This window comes from Galeopterus variegatus, unplaced genomic scaffold (assembly GCF_000696425.1).
Source record: "Galeopterus variegatus unplaced genomic scaffold, G_variegatus-3.0.2 Scaffold5571, whole genome shotgun sequence".
NCBI classification, from domain to species: Eukaryota; Metazoa; Chordata; class Mammalia; order Dermoptera; family Cynocephalidae; genus Galeopterus; species Galeopterus variegatus.
Genome location: NW_007731682.1, coordinates 69,465 through 92,445, shown reverse-complemented (window position 1 = coordinate 92,445; position 22,981 = coordinate 69,465). Strand labels below are relative to the sequence as shown.

The 22,981-nt window shown below is 34.1% G+C and overlaps 1 protein-coding gene across 1 annotated transcript in view; it reads left to right on the top strand.

Moving 5' to 3' along the window:
* Window positions 1-22,981, top strand: part of LOC103605068 (transcription factor 12-like) — a 70,631-nt gene that overhangs the window by 30,027 nt on the left and 17,623 nt on the right. The window contains exons 3-6 of the mRNA XM_008589653.1: window positions 7,262-7,367; window positions 8,837-8,981; window positions 9,314-9,378; window positions 18,059-18,137. Coding sequence (XP_008587875.1) covers window positions 7,262-7,367; window positions 8,837-8,981; window positions 9,314-9,378; window positions 18,059-18,137 — 395 coding nt within the window. The remainder of the gene's footprint in view (window positions 1-7,261; window positions 7,368-8,836; window positions 8,982-9,313; window positions 9,379-18,058; window positions 18,138-22,981) is intronic.

Here is a 22,981-nt window from a genome sequence, read left to right as displayed (position 1 = left end):
GAAGAGACAGAAACATGGTTGTAAGGGTTACTTTGTTCCAGGAACTAGACTGGGGACTTCATCACATTTAATTCTCACAACTGCTAGGTCATTTAGATGTTACTAGCCTCATTTTACACATAAGGAAAATGAGATTTAGGGAAGTTAATTAATAACTTGCTCAAGCCCCACCCAATTAGTAAGTACAGAGGCCAGAATTTGAACTCAGGTCAAGAGCAGGTTTTCTCCTTCATCTCACCCAAGTATAAATAAATTAGTCTCCATAGCAAAGAGCAAAATTAAACTTACCCTTACTACCATTTGTTTTAAAATATACTCCACTGGAAAGAAAAATGTACCTGGGCAAAACACTAGGCCATTCTTACAAATAAATATGATCACATATATGACTGGAGTAACAATTTTATGAATACTAATTGATAGTTAATCAAGCAAATTTTTATCAGTTTTTGTTTAAGATAAAAAACTTAAAACTATTTTAGCTATGTTTTAAAACTCGGGAGATTAACAGGCCTCCTCCTGTAACAAAATTCATCTTGCTGAAAATTAGTTTAGTCATGGTTTTGGCACCTGCCTGCCCATGCATTTTTTTTTTTTGTATGAATTAGAGTAACAAGTAACTAAAATTAATTTGTAAATTCTTCTAAGACTTATTTTTCAAATAAACATTTCAGTTAATAAAAGCACAGGAACCAACGTGAAAGTATATAGAGCTGATTTTTGTTCTTTTGGGAGATTTATTGCTAGTTAACATGAGAGAAGAAAGTACAATTAAGTTAATTCAAATTCCTAGACTGTGGGCCTAGTAGAGTTAAATGTAACATTTTTGTAATAGGGAAAACATGAAGTCACTTAAAAATTCTCTGAATATAGAAGGCTAAAGACATTGAATGACAAGGACTTTAGTATAAATCTACTTTATGGTTTTTTTTCACCCCTTTACCAAAAATATCTGTAGCTAAGAGGTGACTCTCATTGATTTGTTCAGTATTTTATCCTAGCAAACAAGTTCCAAATCCTGTCCCTTAGAAATTTCATAGTTTATCTTTCAAGGAAAAAAATTGTGATTATTAGAAAAATGATGGCACTTATAGTAGAAAACTTAAGAAATATGCCCAGGATGTTAATTTAATATTAATAAAAAATGTGCTTGATTTACCTAAGAAGAAATTTTTGTCATAATTAACCAATAATATTCAACTGTGCTTAATACATAGAAAAAGTAAAAGCTGATTTTAAGATGCTTTGTACTGAAAGCTGAAATTCTTTTTCCTTATTGTTGCTAGAAAGGAAATTTTACTTTATTTTACCCCTACAAGTGTCACTGGAAATTTTTGGGAAAAGATATTGGTCCTTTTATTTTAGGAAACTGTTAAAAATGTAAACATATATTTATTCCTTTTATAAAAATTCCAGTTGTGTTTTTAGCAAGCTAATTAGGTGAAAAGAATCTTTCATAGCGAAGGCTTATATGTCCCTGAGTCAGTCCTTATACTTCTGACATTTTGCTTTATGATGCCTTGTGGTTTCAGTTCTTGTGGAGTTTTTACTGGAACTATCTAAATATTTCCCATTTAGGCTTGGAATTACTGTAAAAACTGTAGTAGTACATTGGACTTTATGGCAAAACTTGCTATTTTTATGTAATATTAAAATACTGAAAGCATGGGGATATTTATCAAACTGTCATTTAAGTATTCTTAGATATTGGAGAATTCTTAAATTAGATGGCCATTTCACAGATTTGTCTTAAATTTTTTATGTCATTTTCTTTGTTTGGGGTTGTATGTGTTTTAATTTTGATTAGAGAAGGAACAAGGAAAGTGGGAAGACCTAACTTTCAGAAACTTTAAAATTTTACCATTTAGGTTTAAAGACATAAGCTTTTTACCCGAGGCTATACATAAGATCAGTACTTGTACAAAATAATGGATCCAAAATGGTATTTAGGAAATTTCTTTAATTTCTTGTTATATCTACCTAGCACTCTTATCTGAGTAGGTATAGTTATTAAAGCAAAATTTTTATGTACTCTCTTTTAAAAAGCCTCTTTTTACTAAATTCAGATCCCACAGAATTCAGAAATAGAAGGGGAATTGTGTGTATTACTATGTGTGGAACTTTCATCAGTTAACCAACAATAATTAAAACACTAAAAAATAAATTTTTATGGTTATTACCTAGTCTTTCTTTCTTAGTTTTTGAGTGCTGACTCTTAAATGTACATATTTTTAAAATTGTAGGCCCAGAGGCTTAATTAGTTTTTTAATATACGAGTTGACTTGGGTTAGGATTTTCTTTTTTCCATTGACCAAGGCTTTTTTTTTTCTTTTCAGATTTTAGGTACTCATCTAGATGTTGTAAAATTTTTATTGTTTAATACAAAATATAAAACATAAGATAAATCAAGTGGATGTTCCTGAATATTATATTTCATTTTAAAATTATGATGGTAGGGTAAATTAGCCAAATGATTTAGTTTTTTATTATTTTGGTAAGTTGATATAAATTATGTTGAAGATAGTCTTTATTATTAGCATAGAAATTATAATAATTTCTATTATTAGCATTGCAGAGGTCCATGTTAGCATGCCTTGAAGTGTTTAATGATATTGAACGCATTGGAACCTAAAGAGAACTGCTACTCAAACTGCTTGAAAAAAGAGCTAGTAGAAGCCCAAACATAATAAAATCTTGGTAATTAGTTCTGTGTTGGAGCATGTTCAGAAAAATGAGTAAACTTCTCCATCTTTCTTTATTTCAAGTTAGGTGAAGATGTTCCCAAAATGTTAGAGAATTTAGGCTGATTTTGGTTTTCATAGGTCTTGGGAGCTTGTAAGAATTCTAGATTATTTCTTTCAAAATAATTTATGTAATCTTAAACTGCTAGGTAAGGAAGAGTGATCTAAATCTGCCTTGCTCAGTATAGTAATTGTTAGCCACATCTGGCTATTTAAATTAATTAAAATTAAAAATTCAGTTTCTCAGTTGTACTAGCCACATTTCAAGTGTTCAGTAGTCACATGACTAATGGCACAGATAAAGAACCTTTCCATAATCACAGTAACCTCTGTTGGACAGCACTCATCCCATGCTTTTCTCTCATTTTCTATGGAAGAGTATCTTAATTGGGATATATAGCTATTCTCACATACTAAAGAAAATTCCCATCTCCTCATCATTTGGGACATTTAAAAATATCAGCCACCACACAAGCTGTGGATCTGTTTTTTAAAGGATGGGGAATGTCTTATCACTGAATGTGACTAGATAAAAAGGAAAACTTTTTTAACAAAAGCTTCTATTTCTTTGTATGTTTTCTTAATGATTATCAGAAAGTCATTATACCTCGCTGCCTCACAGGGATGTGTCCAATATTAATTACAGCAAAGATGCATTGAAGTCAGGAGCACACCACCTCTAGAGCTAAACAGAGAGTGGTCTGCCCTGAATTTGGGATTATCCATATGACTAAACTGAATTATCCAAGCAGGGAAAAAGAAATCTGTCTTTCCCAATTACACTCAAATGGGTTGTTATGAACTAAAAAAAATGTCCCAAGGATAATTGTGTAATCACTGTAAAGAGTAATTGTAACTATTCATCCCTAAAGTATGCTATACCTTTTAAAGAGTTATTTGAAGTGTGTGCGATAAGGACATTCACAATACTAATGTGGGGTTGTTCTTTTCAACCAGACTTAATAGTAAAAGGGAGATATCTGTTAGATTTTTACTTATATTCTTTCAAGTTAGGAGTGTCTATTCACCAACCACTCAAAATTTCTCCTAATGCCATTCTTGGAGAGGAAAATATAAGTGCTTGGGAAAGAGACAGTCCCATGATAGCTACTGTGAGCCTGACATTCTGAAACAGGGGCTAGAAAATTTCTACCTACCACATTTTAATAGAACATCTTAAATTACTTAATTGTACCCTTTTCTATTCTTTTTAAAATAGTTTGACTCCTGGTAGATTTTAATCATCTTAAAACATACATATTCCTTTCTCTTAATTTTAAGATTGTTTGTTGTGATACAAAATCATCCTTGATATTTAAATGTATGATTAGATCATTAACTAGGGAGAAAAAAACTGGCATCTATGTGCAGGTGATCAGATCGCATAAGCAGTCTGGTTTTAATTTGTGGCCAGTACTGATTGTAACTAAGAGAGACTTGCTCTTTTTGTGGAATTGGATGACTATTTTCCTACATCTGGAATTAATAAAGTCTTTGAGACCACATCAGTTGCTCTTTGCTGCAAGAACTCTTTGATCTGAAAAATCAAGACTGGCACAACTGCTGCTTCATAACATTGCATCTATGTTTTTGCAAGCTGTGGTTAAGATACCAAAAGTAAAGTTGTTTAGCCTGTGTTGGAAATGCTGTTAGATGGGCCTCTTTGGGAACCATGTATTTCCAAACATTTTTATTATGATAAAAGTTTTGAACTTGTATTAGTACATAAATGATACAGTCGTTTAGGATTTTGTTATGGTTTTGTTTTTTCGGTTTTTTTAATATTTTCATTTATTTGATCTATCCTTTAAAAGTTTATTTTTCTCAAAGTCTATTTATAAAGTCCAGCACTAAAAACAAATTCTACTTCTAAAATGAGCCTAGTTTTCTACATACAGTTTCAAAATTTTTGAGTAGGTGTAGGCAAGTCTGTTGCTGTTTTGTATAATTTATCTTGGGTTTCCTTGCTTTTCATGACAGCCATCAATGAACCATTATCTGATCAGTATATTCTTCTTTATTAGCAACAATTTATAAATCAGTGAAGTCAGATTTATCCCTTCATTTTGTAATTGCAAACATTTAAAAAACTTAAGAGTGTAAATATATCATATATGGAATACAGTGAATTGAATGGGAATAAGGATAAAGAAGTATAAATTGACAAATTATGTAGAAATTTAAACTGACTAATTATGTAGGGTTTTTTGTATGAAATGACACATTAAAACTGAAGTTCTTTCATAGTTATCAAGTGTGAAGGTTACATACTTTTTCAGTCTATAACCTGGGTGGAATTAGAGAATTTTATATTTCACTTTCAGATCAAAGATGATGCATGTAGTAAATATTCATTTGTGATAAAAAGCATATGTTCTGATGCTGTCTTCTGAATTTGATTCTGTTTGTATTTTTTGGCTAAATCAATGGCCTTGTACTGTTTTTCGTTGTTTGTGGTTTCAGCTTGGGGAAATGTATATATACAAAAGAGGCAGAGGACATCGAGCTGTGGCTAAGTTTAGAAGATGAAACTTGATTAAAAGAAAATAGTCCGAAGTTCCTTTCCTGAAAACTTTACCTGCCTCTTAGCCTGTGTAATACCTTTCAGACACATTTGTATATGCCCAATTATTTCATTCTAACACAATCTTTTATGAAATAGCTTTAAACTAGAAATGTTTGTTTAATATTTGTTATGAACAAACCATTATATCTGCCATGTCCCCCTATCTAGGATCCTTCTGAGTAATTCTTAGGACTATATCTTGTCCCAGACTTCTCAGGTACCAAAGATGTGTGTTCTCTGGGATGTGAAAGGTAGGAAACCTGAATGCCAGTCCTTTAAAAAGATATACCTGTGCTACTGTTAACAGGACTAGCAAGAAGAGTTAAAATGGACTTTTTAACCCTTTATTTAGGATAAATTGTATATATAGGTAAAGTCATATCAGACAAAATCTCTAAGAAGCAGTATTCAGAGACTGAATGGTGGCAATATTTAACAGCATAACTTTCTATTAGAATGATAGATGATAATATTAGCTAATATACTTTGCACAAGACACTATGCTAAACATTTTATTTATATGTATTATCCCATCTAATCTTCCCATCATCCCCTTAATGAAAGTACTATTTGCACCATTTTATAAATTCTGGGGAATGTTGGGTTAATTTGCAGAGGTCTTTACAGTTAATACCTCAGAGGAAGAATAAATTAATATAATTGCTAGTTAATGTAAACTAAAAATTTGGCTCCCATTTTAATCTTGGTGTGCTTCCTTAACTTTTTTTGTTGTTGTTAGTATATAGAAATACATGCTTAGGGTAAAAATATCAAATTATGGAGAAAGGCATAAAGTAAGACCTCCTTCCCAATTCTAAGTCCAGAGATATAACTGTTAAGTTCCATGTGTGTAATTGCAGAAATTTTCTATGCTTATGCATACAGGTATGTGTATTTTTTTTTACATATGCTCTTATAATTGTAATGTTATTTACTTTCTTCCATTTAACTGAACACTTAGAATTTTTTCTTTTGCAGTGGAATTTAATGGACATACTCTTATCAAAGTAACACAAAATAAATAGTTTCATTTGCTGCTCGCGGTAGTTCACTTTTCCCTCTTTCCTGACTACTGGCTTACTTTTACAGACCATACATCCCTTTAATTGTTGCTTATTTGTTTTCCTTCTTGGTTTCAGTCGTCATGAGAATGGTGCGATCATGTTTTGATCATTAAAGTTGTTTGACCACCAGGTTTAGTTTTCCAGAGGAATGCAAATGTTGGCCATTTGCTAATTTAAAATGTTGATAGTTTGCTTATCAGAAACAAAGGTTTACCAAAGGAAATGAATACTGCACTAACAAATTAAATGAGATTTTTCTTAAAGCTATGCCAAACAGGAAAATGTACTTGAAATTAAAGAATTAAAACCTCAGCAGAATTTGGTTTACTTGGCCATGTTACTAAGTTAAGGAAGTCCCTCAACAATTATGTTGTGACCTTCACAGTTAACTTTTAATAGTAACGAAGGATATCAACATTTAATCTAACTCATTTTGATTTGATTAATCTTATAACAGTGAAAAGAATGAATTTTATGAATCCAAATTCTATTTTATGCTGTATTCAAAGGACATTTGTTTGCTGCATCAGATTTTGAATTATGTGCCTATGTGAAATTTGTGTTTTGTAAGCCACATCAACACTTACGACTTTATTCATCTACCTGATGTAATTGTCATACAAAGATGCATTACAAGGATATTTTGACTAGTATTTTTTTCTAGTAATCAGCTAAAAAGAAACATGTAGATAGTATGGTTACTTTTTATGTAGTATTGGACACTTTTTATGTGGATTTGGGCAGTATACTTTGCATTCGTAGTAGGCCTTTATAGCGATTAAATAGGCCTTTTAAGGCATTTTATGGAATATAGAACACATTTTAGATAGTAAATGAGGTAGTATGATAAGTCATTTACACTTTAATTAAATTTCCTATTTAATTTTAAGGTATATGCACCATCCCCAAATTCAGATGATTTCAACCGTGAATCTCCTAGTTATCCATCTCCTAAGCCACCAACCAGTATGTTTGCTAGCACTTTCTTTATGCAAGGTAAGTACTACTAAATAGTTGTCAAATACCACCACAGTCATCTGTATATTAGCCCATTGTCTTAAAGTGTGAGGAAAGAGTACCTATACAGGAGTTCAGACATTATTTATCTAGGTATTTTTTGACTTAAGTAAATTAAAATTTAGCTTTATAGTTTTCTAATGCCTTTTATTGCTGACTGCAATTCAGTTGTATTATCCAGGAAACCACTGGAGTGCCCATCCAGTATTGTCTGAATTTATAAAGGACATAAATTGAGAGAAATGAGAACAGTCTTGTGTATTTTAGAATTTAAATGTATGATAGCAATTAACAACTCTTGTTTAAATTACAGAGTCCTATCACACCTAGAATTACCAATTAAATAAACAGTGAATATTATAGAACAAAGTAAGACTTAAGAGAAAAAGTGTTGCATTTCCTTTAATTCATTTCTTGTAAATCATTTTTATTTGGTCTCTTGTGGTTTGGGACAATGGGAAGCGTATATATGGGATCAATAAATTGTTTCATAAATGGTTCCTTGACTTTATATTGGTGAGTGAGGTCATTGCTGACACATTTCATTTGAAGGCTAACTATAATATGGTCATTATCAATTTATTTAGGTTTACTATTAGGGAAACTTCTTTATTCCACAGTTTCAAATGTTTGATACTATGTACATTGCTTGTTATGTATTAAGAACTTGATTTGTATATTTATGGGTTTACCATTTAACCAAAAATTAAATGCAACCTATCCCTTAATTTAGAATTTTTATTATCCTCCTTGATATGAATTTAGATATTCTGAGGATTTTTGTAATGACCTACCTCTTACAGTTTGGATTACTTTTTTTTCCTAACTATAAAGCTTATTTCTTCTTTTTAAATAGTAATTTTACAGTTTAGAGGGAAGAAAACTGGATAGAAGACTAGGTTAGAAAAGGGAGGAAAGAAATATCTGGAGGGTACCCTTTGAATTTTTATAAGCATCATCAAAATTAAAAAAAAAAAAATTTTTAACTAAAGAAAATTTCATATTTCTCTTTTTGTCTTAGATGGGAACCACAGTTCTTCTGACCTTTGGAGTTCATCAAATGGGATGAGCCAGCCTGGTTTTGGTGGAATTCTGGGAACCTCCACTTCCCATATATCTCAATCCAGTAGTTATGGCAGCCTTCATTCACATGACCGCTTGGTAGGTTATAACACATGATTAGGGTGCAGCAACACTTTGTCCTCATTTGTATTTCTTTTGTTTATTCTAAGGGTAAATTTTGATTCTGCCAAAACTTCTGAAGTTTGAAGTACTTCTCAGCTTACTGCATTTACCATGCCCTTTTAAAAAGTAAACAACAGTAGTAGCACTCTTTAGCTGCTAACTTGTAATGCTCTTTTTGACCCGTTACAGTAGTTGTCCATTGTATGTGCATATTTTTCAGAAAATGTATTTAATAGATTATGTCTCTTTTCCTCTTTTTCTAGAGTTATCCTCCACACTCAGTTTCACCAACAGACATAAACACTAGTCTTCCACCAATGTCCAGCTTTCATCGTGGCAGTACCAGCAGTTCACCTTATGTGGCTGCCTCACACACTCCTCCCATCAATGGATCAGATAGCATTCTAGGTGAGCTTTCTGGGTTGGCAAAACTTACAAAAACCTAATTTCGAGATTTTCAGTGAATCCCATGTTTTTTAATATATTTTTTGGTATTGAGTTTAAAAGTGAAAGAAAGGAAGAAAAGAAACTTATTTATTTTTGTTAATATAGAAACTGGTAAGGAACGTATCTTTACTTATATATTAAGTGCAACAGAAGCAGAGTATTTCCTGGTTTATTGTGACAGATATGAGATAACAATAGAGAACACCCCTGAAATGATGGTAAAGTGCTTAAAAAAAAAAAAAAAAACTTGCCTGCTTAAATTCTTAATTTGTTTCCCTACTTAAAATATCCAGGAACTAGAGGGAATGCTGCTGGAAGCTCACAGACAGGTGATGCACTTGGAAAGGCTTTGGCATCTGTGAGTATTGAGTTTACATATTCTGCTGAATGAATTTTACACTGCTAAATGCAGTGATTAGTTTTGGTGGGTGATAAGTGTCCTTACATTATCTCGTGAGAATGAACCACCTTCCCACCTCATCCCCATAAGTACCCTCTGACTTCAATTTAAATATCTGTGTTTGTTTTAGTGAAACAGGTATATGGAGAAGGAAGAGAAATTTGGGATTTTTTTTTTGTAAGCCTTTGATTTTTTTTTTTAATTACTCAAAACTTTATGTTTTTAGTTAGCTTTCTGACTCTGTGCTTGTGCCTTCAACACTTTTACAAAAATTTTTTTGCTTCTCAGTAAGAAAAGCATGCTTGATCCTTTCGCAGACATATTTAGCACACACAGAACCACCATAGGCTCTGCTGACATGTTTTTTAGTTTTAGACAACTTCATAAGAACCTTAGTTCACAGCACAAATCCCTCAAAGTCTGCTTGGGTACATACCACATGAAGATTTTCATGCTTTCCCAACCTTCTTGGTATGAAGGTAAACAATTCTCCCGCGCCTCACTCAGCCAGTGAGCTGGAACCGGTCTGTATGTGGGATCCGAACCCTCGGGCGGGAGCGCTGCCGCACTTCCCAAGCGGCGCACTATCCAGTGCGCCACCGGGCCGGCCCGGGACAGTCTACTTTTGTTAAGGACTATATTATAGTAAAGCCTACAACAGTATGTTAAACAGCATTCTGAATGCTTCTGGACACTGTCCCCAGAAAAAGAAAAAGAAGTAATCTAAAATACAAATTACTGAGATTAATCATGAAGTCTATTTATTTGTTTTAAATGTATCACACTTAGTGAGTGGCCCATTAAAATAAGTCAAGTAGAACCAAGAAAAACAACTCAGTTATTTTTCTGATCCAGAGAATGAAGTGCCTCTGTAAGGAGCTTTTCCAAGATGGAAAGTATTTTTTTTTTTTTTTTAAAGAAAAAAAAAGAGGAAAAGACATTCAGCTGCAGCTGATTCCCTGATTCCTTCAAAAGATAGAAAATGAGAGCCTTCAAAAAAAGCCAAATTTATTGAAGAATTTGTGCTAAAATGAGTAAAACTGTTTTGAAGGAATCCCATAGTATTTTCTTCAGCAACAAAGCAAAATTGTGTTTTAATATCTGATTCTTAAAACATTAAAATTAAAATCTATTCTTTTGGAATGCTCGAACTTGAAGGGAGAACATTTATCAGTAATCTACAAAGATTCAAACTCTTAATTATTTAAAAGAGGCACTTCTGCTTTGTACTTTCTGAAATTTCTCCTTAAACTTTCTTTCTTCTTTCTTTCTAAGCAATATGCCTCTTAGAATTCTCATAGAATTGTCTTATTTTCTGTGAAGTGCAATTAACTCTGTCAAACACATGTCACTATTCATGGGGAAGGCAGAGCACTTTAATATGTGAATAGTAGGAAGCAACTATTGAACATTTAAGGAGATAAACTTCTTTGTATATTGTTTCTGTAAATAAACCTTTCTCCACAGATAAGTACAAGCTTCTTAAGAAATGAAACCAAGGCGAATTCATCCACTACATAGTGAAGCCTCGCACAAAATGGAGCTCAGTAAATGTTGGTTGAATTCAGTCTTGGATCGTATAATATAGTGATGATAATAACAAAACCCACAAAAATTATCAGCTATAATTTGAATGTTTACTAGGAGCCAGGGACTATACATACAGTAATGTAATACATACATTTATATGTCCTGTTTCATTTAATTCTCAAGAAAACCTTGTGAGGCTGGCATTATTATCCCCATATTACAGAGGGGGAACTAGGTTTAAAAGGTTAAGTAATTTGAGCTCAGAAAGATTAAGTAATTTGCCCTAGGGATCACAGAGCTAGTAAGCTAGTAGGGATCACATATATTAGAACCCTGATCTGACTAGCTTCAGACTCTGCTCTTAACCTCTGCTCTATACAACCAGAAAGAGCAGTGCTGTGGAGCAGTGCTGTGGTAAATATGTCTCTCAAGGTGTTGATGAGTATTAAAGAGAATTGTCCCACCTTTTTCTGGACTTATACCTATCCAGTGAAAATGACCTTTTCAGGAAGAAAATTATTCTATACTATTAAATCTGAGGGGCTCCCAGGTATTTGACTAGCTTGCCTTATTACTTCTGCTGATTCTGAAAGAATCCAGTAACAAACATTTTATATACAAGAGGACAGATAACATTTGAACTTTCAATACTAGGCAACTTTTTAAAATATAACCTACATTTCGGGGGCTTTTTTCTCAAAGGTCATTTGCTTATTTTATTTGAGGAATATTCTGTAAAGAAACCTTGGCATATAGGCAGGCAGGAATTTGTGATGTCCTCAGTGGCCCTTCAAGCTCATTTTCAATTACTCTTCAAGTTCTTGAATATCTTCCTACATTATGAACATCATACTAGCCAAACCAGGATGGCATTTGGAAAAGAAAATCCAAATTCACTGTGAATGGAAGCCAGGGAAGAAATGTTTAATCTAGTTAGTGGGTGGGCTTTGGTTGTCATAGAAGCACAGTTCTGTCATCCTGTGTTGTTACTAGGCTGGAGCAGCCAGGTCATCCCATAAATCATTTCTGTCATAGCTGACGGTGATGCATTCCATCTGCTCCATCACTGCATGCCATAGTCTTCAAATCCCTTCCTTCGGTCCATCTGCTCCTCTCCGCCCCCTCCCCAACCAGATACCTTCCCAAACACGTTCTTTTTCTAACTTTCATTACAGATTCACATTCACTTTAATGTGTGTTCAGTGTTCTCAAAATGTACTGAAAAACAAAAACATTACATTGTCTGGGATAGGAAGGATTAGAACAGATGAGGACAAGGAACTTAATGAGGATTACAATTGAGAGTCTGACATGCATATCAGAATTTTATTTTAGGTATTACAGACTTTGGAAATGATGACCATTACTATTTTGAAATTTTAAGTTCTTTAGAATGTGACATTTTTAACATAACATCTAGTTTTAGATGGAGAAACATCATGCTATTGTCATTAGAAGTTACTTCTAGTTCCCCCAAATGTCTGATGTATGTCTTAGAAGGTCTTTCATGTGTGAAACATCAGAGGGTACAACCTTTGTTCTTCAGTTTAGGTATTAAAGAGCCCACAGAATACTGTGTGATTAAACATGTAAGGCCAGATAATGCATTTGCAAAGGTTCCTTTATTTTAGGTTTAAGCCTGGATAATTGTGGTCTTAATCTCAGGATAGCAAGAAAGAGAATTGTACATGAAAGTATTTACACAAAGTTCCCAAAGCCCTGTGGATTATGCATTAGTTTAGACAATAAACTAGGGTAGATAGAAAGAAAGGAAAATCTGGGTATTCATGCCATTTTTAATGTGTTTCCCTGAACATTTGCCAGACAATAACCCTTTAAGATTGCGCCCATGGAGAGTTATATAGAGGAAGAAACATCTGGTTTATTTCAGTGCCTAATACCATATCAAAAGACTTGGTCTTTAATTTAGAGGAGATCAAACAAGAGGACTGTTTAACTTTGTTGATTATATCAGACTTCTTTGTGATAATTTATGTTTTGATTTCTACCTCAGAGCAAGAGTGAGTGTGCTTGTGTGTGTGTGCTTGTGTGTGTGTGTGTGTGCTCGTGCGTGTGTTTTAATCTGGATAGTTAAATGGTCAGCAGTCTCTAACAAAAGAAAAGACAATTCAGGGAAGTTGACGTTTAAAAGTAATTCATGAAATAAGTTTCTTTGTTCCTTAGACTCAATAACATTAGCATAATAAAGATTAACTGAAATGTGCACTGTAGTGTTTAAAAAATGGAGCTCATGGTTCCAGGTTGGGCTTGGGGTACGCTCCATTGTTTCGTTTTTGTCCGAAGCCCTTTTCATTAGCCTCTGGCTTATTGGCACCCTGCTGATTGGAATGGACCATGACTGATAGGAGGAGGAGCCTCATTTGTTGCAGTAAAATGAGGCATATTACCGTTTAAGCCTGGCAGAAGGTATTGGGAGTTATTCATCATTGGTCATTTAACAGTATGAGGACCATGGACTGCATGCAGAATGAGTTCTTACTTTGTGTTTATGCTCTAGACTCTAAATCACTCCCACCCCCATTTTTTAAGTGACTGAAAAGATATGTATTCTTGATTTAGAATGTTGTTTGCCAAATAAAGCCTTGTGTTTAAAATTTCTTAAAGTAGCACAACAATTTCTATAGAATAAGTATAATTCATTTGTGACTTGGTAATAGAATAAACATGCAGTGATAACGTTTAGTGAAATGATCTGTGATCCAAAAGATTGTATTATGCTTTTTTAATGTTGTATTGCTCCTTCTCTCCGCATATCTATATTCTTTTTATGAAAGTAAAAGGAACAAGAAAAAGTCCTATAACTTGCTGGGCTATCTGTAAGTTCAGGAAAAATATTGATAACACTTTCATCATCACTTTCACTGATTCTACTTTGCCAGTTAAAGTGATGGATGAGTGGGGAAAAAAAATGGCTTTTATTATACAAATGAAGAAGCTGCTTTTGGAAAAATACCAGAAATTATTTTATCCTTGATACATTTTTGATCTACCTCTCATGTTTACACAGTGATTTTTAAAGGTCACACCTATTTTACATATAACATCAGAGCATTTTGCTAAGTCACTTACAGTAGTGATCTTATATGACTCTAAAGTGTAATCTCTTCCTTCTTTTTTTTTTTTGTCTTTTTTTGTGACCGGTAAGGGGATCGCAACCCTTGGCTTGGTGTCACCCGCACCGCGCTCAGCCAGTGAGCGCACCAGCCATCCTTATATAGGATCCGAACCTGTGGCAGGAGTGCCGCTGCGCTCCCAAGCGCTGCACTCTCCCGAGTGCACCACGGGGCCGGCCCATCTTCCTTCTTTGACTTAAAGGAGTTGTCACCAGTTCTTGACATGCTTAGGAATTGTTTAAGGGCAGAGTTGTCAGGGAAAATAGGGTTGGTAATTCATTTCTACCCTCAAAAGCCTATATCTACCTACCGAGTGATGGGATATGGACAGCTTAGTGCATCAACACTGATTCCCAGAAGTAGGGGAACCTCACCATATCATTATTCTCAAAGTTTATGCCATAAAACTGATTTGAAATGAAGTCATCTTTATGACAAGCTCTTTTTCCCCCTTTGATATTTCTATTGCTGAACCTAATTATGTAAATACTACAATAAATACTACCATTTACTGAGGCCTGTTTTTCGTCAGTGAGTATTATAACAAATTTCAAGTGTAATTTAGTCACTCAAGTTTAAAAAAAAAAAAAATGAGCATCTCCTTGTACAGGATAGTGGCAGACAATGATGGATTTAGTGTTGAGCAATGTAAGGGCCCTGCCTTCAAAGAGCTTATAGTCAAGAAGAGAATATAAGACAGACACAAATAATGAAAATGGAGAACACAATGTGAAGTAAAAGACCAAAGAAAAGGTCAGGTTATTCTGAGAGTATAAAGGAGATGGAAATGACATGTAAATCAGGAGGTGACATTTGAACTGAGCTTAGATGTTGTGTAGAATTCCATCAGTGAGAAGTTAATAAACAGGCATTCTGAAAGGAGGACATGCTATGTTCAGAAAAAAAAATTTTTTTGTATAATAGGGCATGTAGTTTATAAGTAGATTATAAGGCAGAAAGGTATTTTTGTGACCATATTATGGAAGACATCAGATGTCATTCTCTATCATTTAGTAAGCAACAGGAAGCATGGGATTTGACTGTTCAAAGTCATGTTTGAGGACAATAGTTCTGGCAATTATGTATAGGATGGAAGGAGAAGGGCATAACTAGACATGTGAAGACTTAACTAGTCCAGCCACAGGTTCTAGTAAAGATTTATAGTGGTGTCATTCGCAGTGAGAATGATGTGTGTCTATCCTAGAAACATTTTAAAGAATTGAGTACTAGTGTTTACAGAGGGGTAGAGGGACAGATGTTAAAAGGGGAGAAGGAGAATGTTTTTGGTTACAGTAAAAAGGGTGCTCCTTACCGACGGAAAGAAGTCAAAACAGTGGAGATGTGAAGGTTAAGTAGCTTGGGGTGATGATGCAAAACTTGGATTTGGACATACTGAGCTTAGGATGAAAGAAGAGCATGTCTAGATGGAGAAGTCCAGCAACCAGTGTGAGGATAGAGATGTCAACTTAGGTAGGAGTCACTCACCTAAGAAAGAATAGTATTATCAAGAGATAAAGCACAGGTAAATAGAAAAGAATAACCCAGACTAGAACTCTGGGGAAACCTACATCAAGGGAACTAGAAGAGTAAAAGAGAGCTGGATCCTAGGTAAATACATCCAAGGACCAAAAAGAATCACTGAAATGGAAATTTCTAGCAAGGGTGATATTCATTCTTACAATGAATATATATCAAACCCCCACCATTTATCAGACCTGTTGTGGAATCTGAAGTTACCGCAGTAAAAAGACAAAGTCCTTCTCTTCTGGAACGTACATTGTACTAGGGGAAAGGCAAGAGACATACAAGTAAATTTAGATGATTAGGAATGTAATGTAAGCACTATGAAGTAAACAAAAGCAGGAGGGTGTGACAGAGAATGCTGTTTCTCCAGTGCTTTCATGCTATTAATCCTTACAGATGAGGGTTGGAAATCAGTGAGCTGGGCTAGTTTATGATAATTACAGTTTTGCATGGAACTGAAGCTTTTCTCACTCATATACTCACCATCAATGTTATCAGCCCTACTCTTACCAGTCATATAGTCAAGACATATTTCATTAAAGTTAGCATCAATTGCTCACAAAGGTATAATTATTTAAATCTGGAACACAGGAAATAGTGGTTTACAGTGGTAAAGAGGTATGTTGAGACATGTTTTTGTTGAAGTTTGGTGACCTTACCTAATTTACTTACATGGTTGAAATAAATCAATATATGTATGCAAGCCACTAGGAATGAAATGTGACCTTTAGCTAATTTTCACCTGTCCTATAAATTTTTTAAAAGATAACTTTAAGATCAGCAATATTTATGTTATGCCACCTCCCTGTTACTAAGTCCTCTCAAAGTGTTTGGAACTCTTTTCCATAGCTTTGCTTTTCCAAAATGTCTTTCTAACTTGAGTATACAACTTCTAGATCTGGCTGTTTGGGAAAGTTGGTGTATAAAGGTATTTACAATTTCAATTTACAAACATCATACAAATAGGTAGATTTTATCTGAAGTAGATATATCCACTTATAGTCAAAGGAAAGTAGACTTGGGGCTGCTTGAAATTTGGAATTGTTATCTTTTTCAAAAATGAAAGCCATTACGTTTGTTAACTGTGACTTGTGGAATTTTGTTTTATTTACATGAACCTGTCCCAATATCTGGCTTTTTCAGATACTGAAAAAACATTATTATGCTTTTTTGAAAACCAATGCTGAGACCCTTTATGTCATAATTCAGTCCTCTTTAAATTTATTAGAGCTGTAAGCTTATTCAGAACAAGGTTATTTCTATTGGATGATTCTGCACTCACAAATAGTTTTCCTTTTTAAAATATTTGACCACAATTTATACACATAAGTTGACTTGCCTGCCCTAAATTAAGGACTGATATTCAAAAATAATTTATTAAACCTGTTATAAGAATAGGATTGTCCCAGAAGAGACCTCGGAACCCTTGGTGTGTGGATTAAGGGTACTTTTTAAGTATATACCAGTTAATTAGGTAAACTTGAGTGAATATCTATCATTATTTATTTTTGTCAGTATGAGAAATATTTAAAATGTTGCAACAAAACTTTTAGCCAGAATACCAAAATTCATGCATACAGACATGTTATCCTCTTCAAAGTAGACCTGTTGGGAAGTTAAGTCCACAAATCATTTTGGGAACAATATTTTGAAACACTTCATGGTTTTTTCAGTTTCTTCAAGGGTGACAAAGTATCATTTGAGAGTAAGTTTAATTTTTTACAACACTCACAACACATTTGGAGCTAAAATTGACAGAAATGTGCTTGATCAAACTGAGTAGCTTTTTAAGTATGTATGTATGTATGTATGTATGTATTTATTTATTGGTGGCTGACCAGTACGGGGAGGACAGAAATGTGCTTGATCAAACTGAGTAGCTTTTTAAGTATGTATGTATGTATGTATGTATTTATTTATTGGTGGCTGACCAGTACGGGGAGCCAAACCCTTAACTTTGGTGTTATCAATACCATGCTCTTAACCAGCTCAGCTAACCAGTCAGCCCCCTGAGTAGCTTTTTATTAAAGACCATTCCAGAAGATAAGTTAATAGTTTCCTGAGGTAATTATTTTTAAAGGGTACCACTTATTTAGATTGTATATTCGAGAATGATTGTTTAATTACCAGATTTGTTAACTTTGTAGTCATTTCTCATTTTTCTGTTCTAGTAATTAGAAACTTTAAATTATTTTCAACTAGAATAATAAATAAATATGATCTATTTTATTCCTCCTATATTAGAATATATATACTTTTTAATCCTCATTTTAAAACTGAGGCTTCTATAGCCCTTATGTAATGAAACAGTCCTAAAATTGATGAGAAAATTTTTCACTCTGAATCTTAGGGGTGGCAGCTTAGATTATAAAAATAACTCTATGTGAATGGATTTATATTTTTACTGTTGTCACATACCTATGCATGTGTATCTCTTGTTTTCTGGTTAGATTTATTCTCCTGACCATACCAGTAGTAGTTTTCCATCAAATCCATCAACACCAGTTGGATCGCCTTCACCTCTCACAGGTAGGCTTCTTTTTTATCTACTTCATCACATGTGTGGGGCTACTTGGAAATATTTCAATTTATTTATTTTTAATCTAACAAAAATTTATGAAAAAATTACTTAGATTTTCACTCTAAGAAAGCATGTAAATAGAGCCTTCTCCTTGAGTTCATTTTGAAGAATATTGAAATATTTGCTAGTTTTGATTTATTTAAATCTTTCCTAATTCTTAAAATAATTTGATAATTTCGAAGAAAATTGTTATAACAGGATAAAAATAAGGCTAGGTGATTGGGATGAAGGTAAAATGCAGAGAAAGAGCTAAATCAAAAAATTTTATAAGAAATCATAGAAAATAAAAATAATCTATTTAAAAGTGCATATAACTTCTTTCTTCCTTCTTCTCCAAACTCACCATGTACCATGTGTAACACTCCGAGATGAATAACTGTTTCTGCTAGATAGTTCGTGAGTCCACCAAGTTACTATTTCACATATATATATAAATAAATAAAATTCTTGGGGATGATGTATTTGTCTGCTAAGGAAAAGAGCTCTCTGTGAATGTGGTTGAATACTGCTAATGAAGATAAGTGGTTCGGATTTGCTTTACTTTTTTCTGAACTTTTTCACATTAGTTTTGACAGGTTCTAGATACTATCCTACAGAATAAATTTGTTGAGACACAATTATTATTGTAAATGGGAATTTTTCAGTATATTAGGAATAAAATTACATGTAAATGTTTATTAATATCAAGCTGTAATTTTAAAATTTGAACTATATTTTTTTGAGCAGTTGGAGAAAAACCTTGCTGAAGAAAAAGTGTATTTGTTTTGAGGAAAAGACATTAGGCGATTGGGTAAAATGGCTATATTTGTTCAACAGCACTTGACCTCAGAAATAATTCTGTTTTCCTAATCAAGCCATTGGTTAAGTCTGTGTTGTTTTGCTTTCTGTTGTTATGAGCATTTTTGCCTTATTCAGGGTTTCTCACAATCAGGGCTCTGAGCTGTCAGGGCCCTTGGGATCACCTGTGCTTTTGTATATTAGCTTTTGACTCTGCTGCGAAGCATTCCGGTGTGGAGATGATGAACTGCTGGCAGCTGCTTTCAGCTATTAGCAGGTTCTGCCACTTTCCCAGACACCATGGCTTCAGCTGTCTAGTAAAAGTTGAACAGCTGTTCCCCACATAGACAAGACTATGAAAGACCCATTGACTTAAAGTTGTTTAACAGAGCTGAAATTATGGGAAGAATGATGTAACTTTAACACTACTCGTACTCTTGGCACAGTTTCTCTAAAATTATCAGTATTTTTGCCACAGACTGTTCCTCTCTCTCTCACCTGAGGTGACCATATCAGCCCTTACTGTGTGTTCTGACCTCTGCCTATAAGATAACTACCAAAATGTCCCTTGGTTTTAGTTAACACCAGGTAGGAAGGCAGACTGTATGCTGACATCAGTGAAATGGAGAATAATAGACTTAGAGGTTCTTCAAAAAATAATGGTATCAAGTGAAGTCACACATTTCTTCCTCCATCTTTATTTGATGTTTAATGGATAATATTTTTTTCCACTTTAATTCAGCTGATTAATGAAAATTTAGATTGTTGAATTGTGTAACGAAGATATTAATAGGCTTTTTCAATTCAGCAGTCATAATCAAAGAATCTCTCCTATCTCCTTTATCTCCTGCTTCCTTCTTATCTCCACATCCCTTACACACACACTCTCCCTACCCCCCATGGCAGAGCAGAGATGGAAAAAGAAAAGGAAGAAAGGAAAGCACTATTTGACAAAATATGCACAGTCAAAGGGAAAAAGAAAAAGAGTAAACCAGAGCTCCTATGTAATATGTGGAAATTATTCCTTATCTTGTGTGGCAATGGCCTATAACAGTATCTGGAATTAAAAGTCCTACCTACTGTGTGCTCTTTACATTTGCCATATTCCTTATGCTTGAGCATCAGTGAGACTCAGCACCGACTTTGTGAGTAGATTCACAGGTGCAGAGCCACAGAAACAGCTTCTAAGACAATCATCCTTGTTTAAATCAGGCCAGGGGCATATGTTTCTAGCTAGAGAGTACTTATGAGGAAGCTTTGAGATATTTTATCAGTTAGGATATTTTAGGCTGAAAGGAAAAGAAACTCTTGTCTCAGCTAGCTTAAACAATAAGAAGATTTGTTATCTTGCTTGACAAGAAGCCCATAGCAGGCAGGGTCTTGGCCTCTGTTTCAGGGCTCCTACCCTACTTCTCTGCAATTCTTCCTCAGGCTGGTGGCAAGACAGAAGTTCAACGTACCATATGCAGACATAACAATGTCCAGTAGAAGAAAAAGAACCATCTCTTCCTTGGCTTTTAAGGATCCTTTTCTAGAAGCCTCTTCAACAGATTTCCCCTCATGTCTCATTGGCCAGCATTGGGCTGAACACAGTTGTTTGCAGTAGAAATGGAACCACCTTGTTTATTTTAGGCATTAGCATTTATCACAAGAGCTAAAAATAGACTTAATCTCTCCTGGTTCATAGTAGGAAAGGATAGACTCACCCTCCACCTCCTTGTGAACAAAATCAGGGCTCTGGCAACAAGGTAGAAAAGAGAAATGGCTGTGTCTACTATAGCTGTCATGTAGGAAAAGACACAAGCATTTGTGTTTAAAAATGTGTTTAAGGGAGCTTGGAAGGCAGACAGCAAAACCATCCTTTGCCTTTCTTTTCCTCCTTCTAGAATATAAATGAATAAATGTTCAGTAATTGCAGTTCTCAGTAGCAATCCTCATAACATTTACAGTAAAAACAAATGAAGAGAGAGAGAAAGGTGAATCCTCACTTTGGGCTAATTCAATTAATGAGATATTTATTTTTATCATCTGTCAGAGTGCCTGGTGTTAAATCAGTTACCTGACTTCAAATTTTCAGTCTAGTTGAGAAAATAACAGATAAACACATGAAAATAAAGCCATCCAAATTAACTCTAAACGAGTGGTCAGTACAGGTTTCATGAAGAAGAATAGGATTTTAAAAGGAAGAAAAGGAGTTTTCTGGGTATAAAGGGAAGAGCGTAAGATCCAGATGTGAGAAAGTATGTGACCTGTTCCTCCAGAGTCATCGAGATGACTATGAGCTTTTCACAGATGGAAGTATGAAGCACTAAGATGGAAAAGTTGTGTGGGGCCAGATTGTGAAAGCAAAGTGCTATATTAAGGATTAGGATTATCCAACCTTTTCCTCGTAAAGGGGAGTCTCATGAAAGCTTGAGTTCAGGATGAGATTACAAAGAGAAACAACTAACAAAATAAGAAAATATGTGGTAATGGTCCAAAGAATTCTCTAATCCATGCAAAATGTTGGGATCTATTCTCTAAATTAATTAACCAATTGTAGTAAGTGAAGTACTTACTAAGTCCCACTCAGAGTGAGAGCAGATCAGAAACACTGGGTGAATGTTAGATTTAGTGATCAAAGCCTTTCCAGATTTTTCTAGCCAAATAATTCAATTCTGTTTTCCTAATGACCCAGCTAGTTTTTTTTTTTTTTTTTTTTTTTCTGGAAACGTTTAATAGATTTTAAGATCAATTAGGTTTATTATAATTCTTCTTGTATAAGAGCTGACTTTTTTAAGTGGTCAATAAAAAGCTCAGGGCAATTACAGAAATTGTTTCCTACACAGAATAGTTTGAGAGCTTGTGTTTCTCTACTAGAAAAAAGTATAAGCCCAATCCCTATTTGTATGTCTACCACCAAACATCAAGTGACAGTTGAGGAGGGGGGAAATATCATGTTCTCTAGGAAACCCCTGACATTTCCAGCCTTTGCACTTTTGTTTTTTCACATTTGTGTATTAATGCTACAGTTGATGATTGCAAGCAGGAGACACCAATATGATTCTAAATTTAATCTGTATATTTTATTCACACACTAGTTTTATGAAGAGATGAAGCTGTAGGGCTCTCTAGTGTTGAGAGGCATGCTAGCATTATGGTTTTTGTGCAGAATTTGAATCCCATCCCCACCCACAAAGGTCTCGTCCATAGCTAATAAGTCAGCAGTGGTCCAAGATCACAAAAGTCTTAGGATATGTACTTTTTTCCTTCATTTATTACATGATAGAACTACATCAAGAAAAGACCTTTAGGCTTATGAAGTGAGCACTTTCATGTCTCATACCTATTGACTAGCATTGTGACGCAGATTAAAAACAAAACCTATGTGTCCCTATTTTATAGTCAGGGCTCACAAAATTAATTAATAGTATAGATCAACCAGAATGTGGGTCTGCTAACTCCTAGTGTCCACTAAACTTCTATACCCTCCTTTGAGTTTTATCAGCCATAGTACTGACTTCTGCTAAACTAACTGTCTTGTCTAACTATGTAGTCATCTCCTTTGTGACCAATACCATGAACTTTTTAAATGACTTGATAGGGTTAGAAGTGCTCTATCCATGAAATAAATATAGCTTGGCATTTGTGTGAAGTCTGCTAAACTAACTGTCTTGTCTAACTATGTAGTCATCTCCTTTGTGACCAATACCATGAATTTTTTAAATGACTTGATAGGGTTAGAAGTGCTCTATCCATGAAATAAATACAGCTTGGCATTTGTGTGAAAGAAATAAATATAGCTTGGCATTTGTGTGAAGTTCAAACAGGTATTCTATTTTAACTAAGTCTGTTACAGTGGTAAAGCCCAATCTATAATAAAAACAAAACAAGTTTAAGTGTATGTGTATTTTTTTCTGGTTTAGTGGATTGCATTTTGGAGATAGACTTTAGCATAGTTTCTTCATATCACCATCAAAAAATTATGAATATAGATAATTTCTTACCTGAGTAACTTTGTGCACACATCTGATTC